The sequence below is a fragment of the Xenopus tropicalis genome, chromosome 2, assembly GCF_000004195.4.
Source record: "Xenopus tropicalis strain Nigerian chromosome 2, UCB_Xtro_10.0, whole genome shotgun sequence".
NCBI lineage: Eukaryota > Metazoa > Chordata > Amphibia > Anura > Pipidae > Xenopus > Xenopus tropicalis.
The window spans coordinates 94434010-94447357 of record NC_030678.2 but is presented as its reverse complement, the minus strand read 5'-3'; the positions used below and the strand labels follow the sequence as shown (position 1 = coordinate 94447357).

Genomic DNA, 13348 nt, shown 5'->3' with positions numbered 1-13348 from the left:
GTTGTACATCATATGTTTCATGCCACATGAGTGCCACCTTGTGTTGTCTTACTGATGCACACAGAACCTCTAATGTGCCGCCCCTTTCCTGCACTATGGAAGCAGATTGTGATATGTAGGCCTAAAGTTACCTGCTACCATAAAAGTCCCATTACAAATGGGCAACTGGTTTAATAACTTGAATGGGAAATGCACCTTAGCAACAGCTGGAGGCCAGCCAGCCTTTTAAAAAAATATATTTGGAGGTTTATAAATAAAGCAAGATAACAAAGATGTGAAGAATACTTACCAGTCTGCCTTTCTCATTGTCTGGAAGGTAGCAGTGGCGTGGAAAGCCTCTGGCTGAGTATGGCTTACCAGGATTGGGGTGCCCAGGCCCCTGTAGTAAGAAAGAATTATTAACTCATATGCTCTAAAGCAGGGGTAGGGAACCTATGGCTCGGGAGCCAGATGTGGCTCTTTTGATGGCTGCATCTGGCTCACTGCCAAATCTTTAATTATAAGTATTTTTTAAGTATATCATAACAGTAAAAGTTACAGTTGCTGTTGTAGTACATATGCAGCCAGGAACCAGGAAGGCTTTTGTTCAATGTGTGCTTAGTGCTGTAGAAGAGTTATGTTGCTTGTTATCACACTAGCCCTATATATTGCACAGGTAACTATTTCATAGCAAATTGCCTTGTTTTTTAGCCATAATGAATTTTACCAAGATTTCTAGCATAATTCCCACTAAATATCATCTGAACTGTGTTAGAAGCATGCATTTTCAAAGTAGGGATGGAGTCACTTACAACATAATAATGCATGCGGCTTTCATAATGGCATTAATGTCCAATTTGCTTGCCACAAGTCAGATAGGCCCATGGATGCTGCATCTGGCTGCCAAGACCATGTATGGACACAAGTGCCTTTATAAATATCATTAATGTACACATCATTTTGTGTCCATTCTAGCACACTGAACTTGCATTTGTAAGTGAGCCTTTTTTTCTTCCAAGGTCTGTCAGGTCAGTGTGATAAACAGGCACCATGGCATTAGGTCACAAAACTGGGGTTTTCTTGTAAGCAAATTTGCACCTTCTAATTAGAATATGAACTCATCAGAATAAATTCTTTGAGACCTGGTCTGGCCTAGTTAGACACTAGGAAAGGGGCATAACCTTTTTACATTTTTAAAAAAATATTATAATTAATCCTTACAATTAGTTTTTAGAAACAAAATTTTACTATTATATTTATTGTATAGGTATGGGATCCATTATCTGGAATACTGTTTTCCATAAACCTCATAAATATGGGAAAGTCATCTCCCACAGACTCCATTTTAAAACATATTTCCTTTTTTTCTGTAATAGAAAAAAGGTGTATGTTACACTTGATCCCAACTAAAATATGATTAATTTATACTAGTGTCAAAACAATCTTACTGGGATTACTTAAGGTTTATATTTTTTTTAGCAGACAAAGTATGGTGATCCAAATTACAGAAAGACCCCTTATCTGGATGACCCCAGTTTCCGAGCATTCTCCCATACCCGTAATTATATTATTTTTAATGATAACATTTATTGTTGTTCTTTTCTGCTTTCGCCCTGTAGCAGACTTACACACCACCAGAGGTCAGTGGAGTGCAGCTGAAATAGCAGATCAAGTACAATATAGAAATGTGATGTTACTATCTTGCTTTCTGCCTCTCCTTCATTTTGAATCCTAAATTTATTGATGGGGTATTCCTGGGGTTGCCTGCTACAATATACCTATGTGATTTGGTATAATGGTCTGTGGTTATATAACCGCACTGGATGCTTTGAAAGATTTACAAATTATTCAGAAGGGCATAATTAAGTCATTTTATGATTTCAAATTGAGTAAAGTTAATACTGCTATAAAACCAATGCATAATATAATACATAATACTGTTCTAGGTTACAGTTTCTGAAATGTGTGTCATTGCTTCGTTATTTCTCTGTCAGAATATTTGCTGAAATATTGTAAGCACCTGTGTTCCTGGATGTATGGTGTACACAATATGGATAGTGCCACAATCCTGGTGACCAGGCAAAGACTGGGGGATTAAAGAGTATTCCATATTTCCTTTCGGCTGTGTTCCAGTCTTCTCTCCATAAATTGTTTTACATGCCGGACACTGCAAGCTGCCATCCTAATAATAAGAAAAAGTTCTTCATGAAATAATATTTGCAGTAAAAACATCCACCCCTAATAAACTAGTGGAATAATTGAAGGTGTGGTTGAAAAATGTCACCCCTGAGGGCATTGGTGCTCTAAGCCCCCCAAGAAAAGTGCCAACTAAGGGGCTGGTTCTCAGTGCACTCAAACCTGGTTATACTTTGTTATATCGACTGTATATAGAATTGCGTTCTTATTTTGCCCCAGTGTAGGAAAATCCCCCTCCGCGGGTCATCCTTCTCACCCAAACATAAGGCCTTGTATACCAGTGGTCATTCCCCATTTTTGTTTGAGATCAAAGAGGAGAAATTGAGGGAAGAATAGATTATAGTATGTAAAAGTAGAGGCTAAGAGAATAAAGAATGTAAGTGAAGTAAAAAAGAAAAATAGTATAGAGAGTGGACATGTAAGCTTTTCTGGTGGACCCCTGATATTCCAGTCCAACTCTAGTTAGCCCTACTAACATAAAATACTGTATTTCAATTGTCTCAGTTATGTCTTTATCGGGTTAAATGTTTACTAGGTAGTTAGAATAGTCTCAATGCACCTAGATCCATGTGAAAGTTCTGGCCAGTGTGAATTCCATGAACCCATTCATTCTCCCCTTAAATGTCTAGATTGGTCGTAGATATATTGGGTTACTTGTGTAAATCTGATCTTAATATGAAACACAATAACAATGAGGGAAGGCTGACGATCATCTGGACTATGAATACAAATAGGCAGTATTACAGTAGAAACTTGTTTTGCAGGAATGTATATTTTGAGCAATAAAGGGGGAAAACTGCCAAACATTATTTCAAAGAAAGGTGTGTAAATTGTATTATTTGCTGTAACATCAGCTGGAGTACAACAAGCCTCAAAATTTACTGTAAAGTAAACAAACTCTATAATAATTGAATTATGATCAATATGGGCTTATATTAATGAGTATGTGTATAGAGGTATTAGACCACTTATCCGGAAACCCATTATCCAGAAAGTTCCAAATTACTGAAAGGCTCCCATAGACTCGATTGTGACCAAATAATTCACATTTTTAAAAATGATTTGCTTTTTCTCTGTAATAATAAAATTGTACCTTGTACCTGATCCGAATTAAGATATAATTAAGCCTAAACAATCCTATTGGGTTTAATTACTGTTTAAATCATCTTTTTTAGTAGACTTAAGGTAGGAGATAGACACCTTAACCAGAAAACCCCAGGTCCCATGCATTCTGTATAACGGGTCCCACACCTGTGCTAAAAACTTTAGTTTTATTGGGGTGGGAAATAGGTTGTAAGTAATCACTAGTGTTCTGTTCAGTGTTATATCAAAATATTTCAGCCAGCACAACAAGTAAAGTGCAAGCAGGGCTTAGCCCCTGCGTGTTTATTCAAAATGCAACGTTTCGGGGGCGTACCCCTTCGTCAGGCATACCACCTGACGAAGGGGTACGCCCCCGAAACGTTGCATTTTGAATAAACACGCAGGGGCTAAGCCCTGCTTGCACTTTTCTTGTTGTGCTGGCTGAAATATTTTGACCGGACTGTGTGGAGGGTGCCGACTCTCTAGGCTGTGCACCAAGTAGTAATTCTCTGCAGGAGGTAAGGGTGTGCTGGTGTAAATATTTTTCCCACTGTTCAGTGTTATAACCAATAACAGAGTCTCAAAGTGGTCAGATCAGAGAACAGAGGGCCAGGCTTAGGCAACTGTTCCGAACCATAATATTACATTTAAAACCAAGAAAAGGCCACATATTTTTTAATTTAAGTATAGTGCAAACTTGCTTGAAATTAGGTTTACTTTGAAAAAACGTGTTTGGGTGGAGTTCAAAAATTGTATACCTTATTGAAATTGTAATTCTAGGCAACTCATTAAAATTAGTTTTATAGTTATTTGGAAGAAGTCAGCCTTTCTCCACCACAGACTATGTTTTCTTGCCTGCTTCTTCGGAGGTCTGGGAACTGCTAAAATGTTTCAATAGTTAGAACTAGCAGTGCAGAGAAAAGCAAGCAACTGGATTACAGACTGAACTAGCATAATTCTGATTCATTATACAGGTATGGGACCCATTATCTAGAATGCTCGGGACCTGGGATTTTTCCGGATAAGGGGTCTTTCCGTAATATGGATCTCCTATTTAAACAGTAATTAAACCCAAAAGGATTGTTTTGGCTCCAATAAGGGATTATTTATATCTTTGTTGGGATCAAGTGAAAGGTATTGTTTTATTATTACAGAGAAAAAGGAAACCATTTCCAAAAATGTGAATTATTTGATTAAAATGGAGCCTATGGGATATGGCCTTTCCGGGTAAGGGGTCAGATACCTGTACTGCAAAAGTTAAACTATATACTCTCATTAATGACTAATAGGTTTCCTGCTGTTGGACATCCAGATACTATGGTATCAGTAGCGGCAGCAGAAGTATTATAGAATATATATGGTAGAAGTTGACCTATAACACTCAGCCTTTTATTAACTTTGCACTAGCAAGATCTTTTTGCTCTGTGAGATTGTGATATGCATTTGGAAGTTAAATACTGCTAATATATTTTAGTACAGGTACCTTTATTTCTTATTATTGTAGCAGCAGAACTGACAATATTATCGAGTTTTGAGGGGTTAGTTTTCTGTTGTGATATGAATTTGCTTAATACCAAGATACAGCAGTATATGAATTTAAATATTGTAGTATTGAAACTGTGATACTTAACAAGAGAGTTTTTGAAGTGTTAATCTTCTGCTAATGTAAAACATTTCCTAAATCAACTTTTTCTCCCTGGCCAAATTGCATGCTTTGCTTCTAAATGAAGATCTATTTTAATGAACAGAATGAATTAAGCTCCCCTAGATAAAACAGTGTACATTTTATAACATTCAAAATCCTATTGATAATGGGAAGGAATATCACAAATGTGTTAAGTATTTCATTTTGTACCTTGTTTCCATTGTTATACATAGCTAGCACACAAAGCTGATGAAATGTATGGCCGCACTTCTTAAGTTTCCCTACTGCAGTTGGCTTGATGTTCTTGCACTCGACAGCATCACTGTATCCAGAAGCAACATTCAGTGTTTCCATACAAATTATGCAGTCCTGCAAAGGAAAATGTAGAATAAGATTAAAAAAAAAATAAAAAAATTCTAGTAGTAGCACAACCTCATTGTGCATAGGCAGCACAGTGGAGAAGTCATGGGGTGTTGGTTTGATTCTGACCAGGGCACTATTAGCAAGAGGTTTGCATATTCTTTCTGTATATACACAAGTTTACACCAGTGCAATGATTTCCACCCATACTCCACTAACATACAGGCAGGTTAAAGGAGACATTTTATATAAAGTTCATATTCAGTTATAATATTACGTTACTGCATAGATTGACAATAGAATGACAATTCCCAGATAATTGCAAGATAAAACACCACTGCATATACCTATAAGTGCAGAAATAAAAAAAAAAATTATATAATTGTTCTTATTTATTATATTTTATTTATATAGCACATACATGATGCATGTCTGTCTTTGGACTGTGGGAGAAAATCAGAGTATCTGTAGGAAATACCAACTGGCATGAGGAGGACTTACAAACTCTTTAAAACACATTTCTTAAAAGGTTACCCCTCTTTTAGCCTAGCACTCCCTGATTACACACTATATGCTACTTACCATATGCCAAATGTCTCACTTTTCTTAACACCTGATCTTGCCCATCCCCTCACCTTGCGTCTCAAACCATCTACAGCTTTAAAGGATTTTTGCTTTAATAACAGGTGTCTGCCTGCTTACTATGATTGTGAGTCCCCAGACTGAAGTCAACAGGAATTAAATATATAATATATAGTGTAAATAAAGTTCATTTTGCTTAGTTAAAATGAGAGGATTTGGAATTTGTTAGGATAACAGGTTCCCCCCTTAAAGGAACAGTAACACCAAAAAATGAAAGTGTATAAAAGTAATAACAATATAATGTACTGTTGCCCTGCACTGGTACAACTGGTGTGTTAGCCTCAGAAAGACTTCTATAGTTTATATAAGTAAGCTGCTGTGTAGCCATGGGGGCAGCTATTCAAAGGAGAAAAGGCACAGGTTACTTATCAGATAACAGATAAACCTCCATTATATGGGGCTTATCTACTAGTTATCTGCTATGTAACTGTATGCCTTTTCTCCTTTTTTTCAGCTTGAATGGCTGCCCCCATGGCTACACAGCAGCTTATTTATATAAACTATAGAAGTCTTTCTGAGGCAAACACACCAGTTGTACCAGTGCAGGGCAACAGTACATTATATTGTTATTACTTTTATACACTTTCATTTTTTGGTGTTACTGTTCCTTTAAAGGGGGACCTATTATCCTAACAAATTCCAAATCCTCTCATTAGTAGCTTTTCTGTAGCAAAAACACCAGTTTTTTGCAGAGCAACAGCACATTATATTTTAATTACTTTAAAAGGCTTTAATTTTTTGATGTTACTGTTCCTTTAAGCTTAGGCTTAAATTCAGACAAATTACACAGGTGTAACACACATATGTATAATGGCATAAAACATATTTTCCCTTTCAACTAGTGCAATATACTGACACCTATTACTCTAGTGCTCAGTATATCTAGTATAAATAAATCTAAAGCAGCTGGACTTGTTAAGTAATCATTGAAGACGTTTAACCTTAATAATTACTTAACAAGTCCAGTTGCTTTAGATTTATTTATACTAGATATACCATGGCCTAGATGAATGAAAATCTTCATAGTCTAGGCCAGTGCTGTCCAACTTCTGTGGTACCGAGGGCCGGAATTTTTCCGACCTACGTGGTGGAGGGCCGATAATGGAAGCCAGTTTTGACCACTCCCCTTTTTGAAACAGCACCCACTTGAAACCACACCCGTGTTATCACATGACCATACCCATATTAATGGTTGTAGTACAGCAAAACCTGCCATATTCTGCCTGCCCTACCCTGCCTGTGTGTGCCATACTCTGCCTGCCCTGCCTGTGTGTGCCATACTCTGCCTGCCCTACCCTGCCTGTGTGTGCCATACTCTGCCTGCCCTGCCTGTGTGTTCCATTCTCTGCCTGCCCTATTCTGCCTGTGTGTGCCATACTCTGCCTGCCCTGCCTGTGTGTGCCATTCTCTGCCTGCCCTATTCTGCCTGTGTGTGCCATACTCTGCCTGCCCTATGCTGCCTGTAGCCTGCTCCTACAGTCTGCACAATAACTATATATTAAAAAACTTTTTAATTGCAGTACCACCTCAGTATATGTTCTTTCTGTAGTGTGCAGGGGTTATTTGTGGGTTTCTACTGCTCTGAGGTGTGAACAGGGGAACAATGGGGGTGATTACAGCCTGAGCCTGAGGTGTGAACACTGCAGGGGGTGAACAATGCAGAGATTAAAAGGTGTGAACAACACAGGGGATTACATATTTAAACAACACAGCCTGATTACAGCCTGAATCTGAGGTGTGAACCATGCAGGGGGGGGGGCAGTTAATCTCAGTACTGAAACCATTTAAAGCTTACACAAGAGTAAGCCATCAAAGCAGCCAGACAGGTGGGGGGCCCGCGGGCCGCCAGTTGGACAGCACTGGTCTAGGCTGTTTTCTAATTATAAAGCGAACAGGAACTAAACATATTTCGAGAAGGCAAAGTGAGATCATACAACTGATTTACAGGAATAAAAAATGACATAGAAAGCTATAGGAAAATATACAGGTCTATTTGTACAGCATTGCTCTGGCAAGTACCTCTTCTGGTGGCTTTTCTACGTTCTCAAGATATTTCTTTACAACTTTCTCAGGCTCAGTAGCAGTTCCTGCAACAAAAACAAATCTCATTAGATACCCAAATTAGAAATAAAGGGAAAAAATTATTAGTAACATGTCATTGGAAGTTAAGAGTACTACCCAACAGCATTCTGTGAAAAGGTAAAGGTGCAGCCTGTGCTCAACCACACGACTCAGTCCCAGGGGGGACAAGGCTATACATCTCATAGGGTTTTATTACCCCATTGAATAGCACACACATTCAGCATGCATCAGAACACTGAAGCATGTACACTTAATTTCCCACCCTTAAGAATAATCACTAATGATACTGGAATAAAAGTACAACAGACATTTTAATATTACCCACTATTTTTTTTTATACCCAAGATTCGTTTACAGATAGATTATCTGAAATGCTGGGGGTTTACAGAAATATTCATTCATTCATAAATGAAGAACCCAGTCATTTTATCAAGCTGTTAAAACATGGTGCTACAGGTATGGGATCTATTATCCAGAATGCTCAGGGCATGGGTCTTCCAGATCTTTCTGTATTTCTAATCAACATACTTTAAGTCCACTAAAAAAATCATTTATATTCTACATCAAAGCCAGTAGGATTGTTTTTACTTTAAAACAGATTAATTATTTCTTATTGAGCATCAAGTACAAGGAATATAACTGAAAAAAATTGATTGATTAAAATGTACTCTATTGGAGATTGACTTCCTGCAATTCTGAGCTTTCTGGATAATGGGTTTCTGGATAAGGGATCCCATACCTGTACTAAGAAACTGCAGACTATTTATTAAATATATTGCATTCGGTCCTAATGGCCTATATAATATATATATATATATATATATATATATATATATATATATATATATATATATATATATATATTAATGCTAATGTCTCTCTATTCACTTTTCAGCTTAGCCCCCTTTTTTTTTTTAGCAAGATGAGTTTTAAAAACCAAAAATATATAGCTTTACAAATCTAAATAAACCGTATGAGTTAATTTGTACCATATCTGATTTGTATGTATGTATAACTGTATTTATACAGAACTATTGGGATATACCACACTGTACAGTTTTAATAACTACTATCTGATTGGCAGTTACTGCCATTCGTGGTCAAAGGGTGCGTGAAGCAATAAACAGGATGACAGACATGAAAGCTAGATAAGGACTAATTTAACGGAGAGAGAAGCTAGTAAACAATTTGGTTCTACCAAGCTTTCAGGGTAAGGACATGGAGTAATCCATATTTCCTACATAGTAAAACACATGCGACACATGGCATTTTTTATGCATTTGGGAACTTTCTGGTTCAAACAGAATTAAGAGGGGGTATCAAGCATTTTTACTTTCACAGATTATATTATTTGAGGAAGCTTTACTGTTCTTTGCTGCTAATTTATTTTAGCTAGATTTCACACAGTTCGCAGAGACAGTCGCACAAACATTGAATTTATTGACACTGGGTAAATTCGTCCAAATGCATTGGCTTATAATAAACATCAAGCAACTGGGTCTAAATGTCCTGCTTCAGTTAGAAAATGCATGGAGATTTCTGTATTCTGTGGGTTCATGCATTAGTATGTCCTAGGTTAGAAAATATGCCTCAGTCTGTAGTTGATGTGAACAGGGTTGGGCATTTCTTTTTCTCTAGCACTGTTTCCATTTGTTCTACAATGCCCTAATGGCCTAATTAGAAGGGCATTTCAAAAGCCAGTGTAGAGATCATTGAATCCTGGGCAATTTGTGGACTCACTAGTACATTTGGATAATATAAATTTGTACCAAGGCAGGCTGCATTTAGGATCTCTTTTCTCTTCTGCCCTTGATCCTAAAAAGGAGACTGCATTTGTTGATAAGCACAAGGTTTCCTATGCAGATGGAGCAAACAATCAATCCATGTATCACACATATGCTTGGTTTTCATGTATTTGTTTGCACAGTACTTTTATAACTTTTTCATGGTAGGCCTAGGAGGTGTAGCCAGCTACCCCAGTCTAATACTATACAGCAAAATGATATCCTGATTGGAACAAAGCATGGTTGTTTCATAAAGGCCTCGTGCTTTTCATAGTCAACACCCAGGCCTCGCCCATTTAGGTTTCAGGTGTCTACATACATACCTGTTAAAAATATTTTGACACCACCCCAACTACTGACTTAAGTTGTGACCAGAACAACTGGAATGCAATGTTCGATAGTCAAAAATACAAGAAAATGCGTGTTTCACAAAAATAAAGTAGAAATTGACACTTCAACAAAAAAGAACCAATACCAGCCACTGCCCTGTCCTATGTGGGCACTAGGGCCTCATGGGATCTGAAAGTGAGTCCAGAATATACAGTGAATAATGTACTCTCTATGACCATATATAAAAGCATGAAGTTGAAGGCTGAGTGCTTTTATACAGGTCCTGAGAATCAGAGTTTTCAAAGTTACAACAATAAAACAAGTCATGACAAGTCAATAAATCCCTGCACACAGTCATGCACAGGATGCACAAACTGGTTATATGTAATCATCATTATTTATATGATTTCATCTAGTTACACAGTGCTTTACCATAATATTCTACCAATCAGGGGACTAACCATAAAACAAGGGATTCAGAATGAAACAGAAGACCCTGCTTGCTATTATATGAAAACAGTGAGTAACAGCTGCTTCTATCCATACACCACATTTTCTAGGCAGTATGACAGATGTTCCCGAGATGGGCAGCAAAAAAAATCAGCTGGGAAGCAGAAAGGAAAAAAAAAATAGAGAAGGGGGTGTAAAGTAAGCAGCTAAGATAAGAGACAAGTTAAGCAGTGAAAGGGCAGGGATAGGGAAGTAACACACAGTAGAGCATAGGAACAATATAGTAAGGTAATAAAAATGAGTAGGCGACTAGATGGACTCTTGCTTAGGGCGTGCCTAGAATGCTCCGGAACCCCTTGCAAGAAAATCTTCAGAAGGGTCCGGGGGAAAAAAGGTACTTAACTGCCGCTTCCTCTCTGCCACTCTTATGTGGGCACTGAAGTAATGTGTACCCTCTACAAATATTAAGCAAGGGGCACGCATAACTTCAGTAAGGAGAGCGGCTATAGAGCTCTATAGTTACGCCACTGCTCTTGCTAACATTACATTGCCATTGAAACCAAGCACTTGGCTTTTTTTGAAGATCAACATACAATCAAGCAGACTACCATGTAAGCTTGGATGGTAGCAAAGCCAGTGAATATGTTGGCATCAAAGATTATACTTAACTTGTTATATTATGTATGAGGATCTGGGTCTATATTTGTCAAATATGCTGTAGAGTTTTATTTTACATGTTTCAAGTTGACCTGAAAGGCAGCTATAAAATACTGCTTATGGTTCACTGATTAGTAATCAGTTGTGATGCATTCTACAATTCGACTTCTATGAGACTACAAGGAATGCAGCTCAGCTACTTATCAGCATCAGTATTTTATAGCTGTCAGTTTTACAGTGATCACCGGTCACACCTATGCCTTTAAACCAACATACCAATAACATTCCTGCACTGGTGGCTTAATTAGCAGTTAGTACAGATGAACAGTCAATGTCTGCCTAGAACACAGCAAAGTCTAATAATCAGTGATACAGCATTAGAAAAAAAAAAAGTTAGACATTTCACATTGATGCATAAATGTCTGCTCTGACTTGTGTTTCATGACACTCCCTTAGCTTAGACACTCCTGCTAAACAATGAAAGCAAAGGAGTCTGGTTTAAACAGAAAATATTTTGGGAGGGACCAGCTAAACCTTGTTCCTTCTGTTTTAATGTTTCTTGTTTAAGCTCAGGCTTCCTTCATGTGGAACAGCTTTGACTGGTTTTCCAGTTAGGGAGAATTATATCTGTACAATCAGCATCCTACCAAAGTAGTTTCCACTACTAAAGCTGTCTCTTAATATTTCTGTAGTAGATTGCTCAAAGTACTTCCAGCTAATACCAAAGATTTACATTTTATAGGATTTAATAAACAAAATTACAGTATGCTCAAGAGTATATTTAAAGTGACAAGAATAAAAGAAAGGTCCATTTAATATGAAGAACATTCCATCTGACAGTAGAGTGTGGCCAAGTGCAAACTCATGCGACAGCATCCAGGCACAATCTGCCCCCTAAATGGTGATGCCCCTTACATGCTTCAAATTTTTTTGATAATTTCTATTGCTTAGCCAAACTTCACAAGGTTTCCGGTTGCTTAAGCTGCTGCATTAACACAGTGCTAAATTATAAGTGTAAGTACATATGACAGCCAACACCACATCCTGTGTCATGTGGTAATTCATGGTATGGATGTAGCTCAATTAAGCAGGAAGGAAGAAATACAAAATAGCGTGTTTATTTGAAATGTAAGAAGATGCTACCTACGGTGTTATATGTACTCTCAAAGGACAATGAAAAACACACAATCACAGGTGGGTGTATTTGTTAGCTGATTCTATTTGCTGACTGGGGCCCCAGAATCAGTTTCTTCAAAAAACACACAAGAGTGGGTGTGTGTATGGAGTGTAGAGAGCACAGTGTCCATTTTAGTTGTTCACAATTATCTATACTCTGTGCCTTCTCAGTAAAGTGATTTACTCACTTTCATAAGATTCAGGGGTTCATTGGAAAGAACAACTAAAATGGTGGCGGTGGTCTATAGAACCTATTCTGGCCTGATAATTCTAATAACTAAAGGACTGACCAGGGTCCCAGGTTAGAGATTAGTCACAGGGAAGTCAAACAAACTGGCATCCCCGCTAACTGGGTTTTCTTGTTTCATTTAAGCTGATGTCTAATTTCACAATTTCCCAAAGTAATGCTATCAATCCCCATTGGGAACATTTTCAGCTTTTATGAGACACAAATAACATGACTGGCGTGAAAGTCGTTATTGACTTTGGCTGGACATAGTTTGCAGAGCAGCTGCACGAGCAATTTATATAGCATGATTAAAAAATTATTCCTGGGGGTATGTGCTTCTCTTTATTTAATAGCATACTATAAAGATAATTATCACACACCATTCTATTTACATGGCCATTTGTATTGATTTCAACATCTCTACACTCTGTTTTAAAAAGGCAGTGTTGTTGTAGTTTAGGCTTTATTTTCTTTATCAAAGAAAGCTCCATTAGTGGGTTTACCTTAATGTAGTGAATAAACAACAAACAAAACAGATCCCAAAACTGCATTTAAACATTTATTAAATGGACAGGAAACACATTAATTGCATAATTTTAGCACAAGTAAAAAATGCTATTCTAAAAACATTTAATTGCACTTTCCTTTTTTTCCCCCTCAAACTTTTTTATTTGTATGACTAGTATGTATGACTTGTATGACTAGAGCAGGGATCCCCAGCCTTTTATACCCATG

General features: G+C 37.4%; 1 protein-coding gene across 4 annotated transcripts in view; it reads right to left on the bottom strand.

Annotated features, from left to right (window-relative positions):
* dtx2 (deltex 2, E3 ubiquitin ligase) overlaps positions 1-13348 on the bottom strand; it is a 49617-nt gene that overhangs the window by 2506 nt on the left and 33763 nt on the right. For all 4 annotated transcript variants that reach the window (XM_012956691.3, XM_018091155.2, NM_213669.2 and 1 more), the window contains 4 exon segments: positions 7925-7992; positions 5114-5272; positions 2000-2161; positions 290-379 (listed from right to left, as the gene is read on the bottom strand). In XM_012956691.3, the coding sequence (XP_012812145.1) occupies positions 290-379; positions 2000-2161; positions 5114-5272; positions 7925-7992 (479 nt within the window).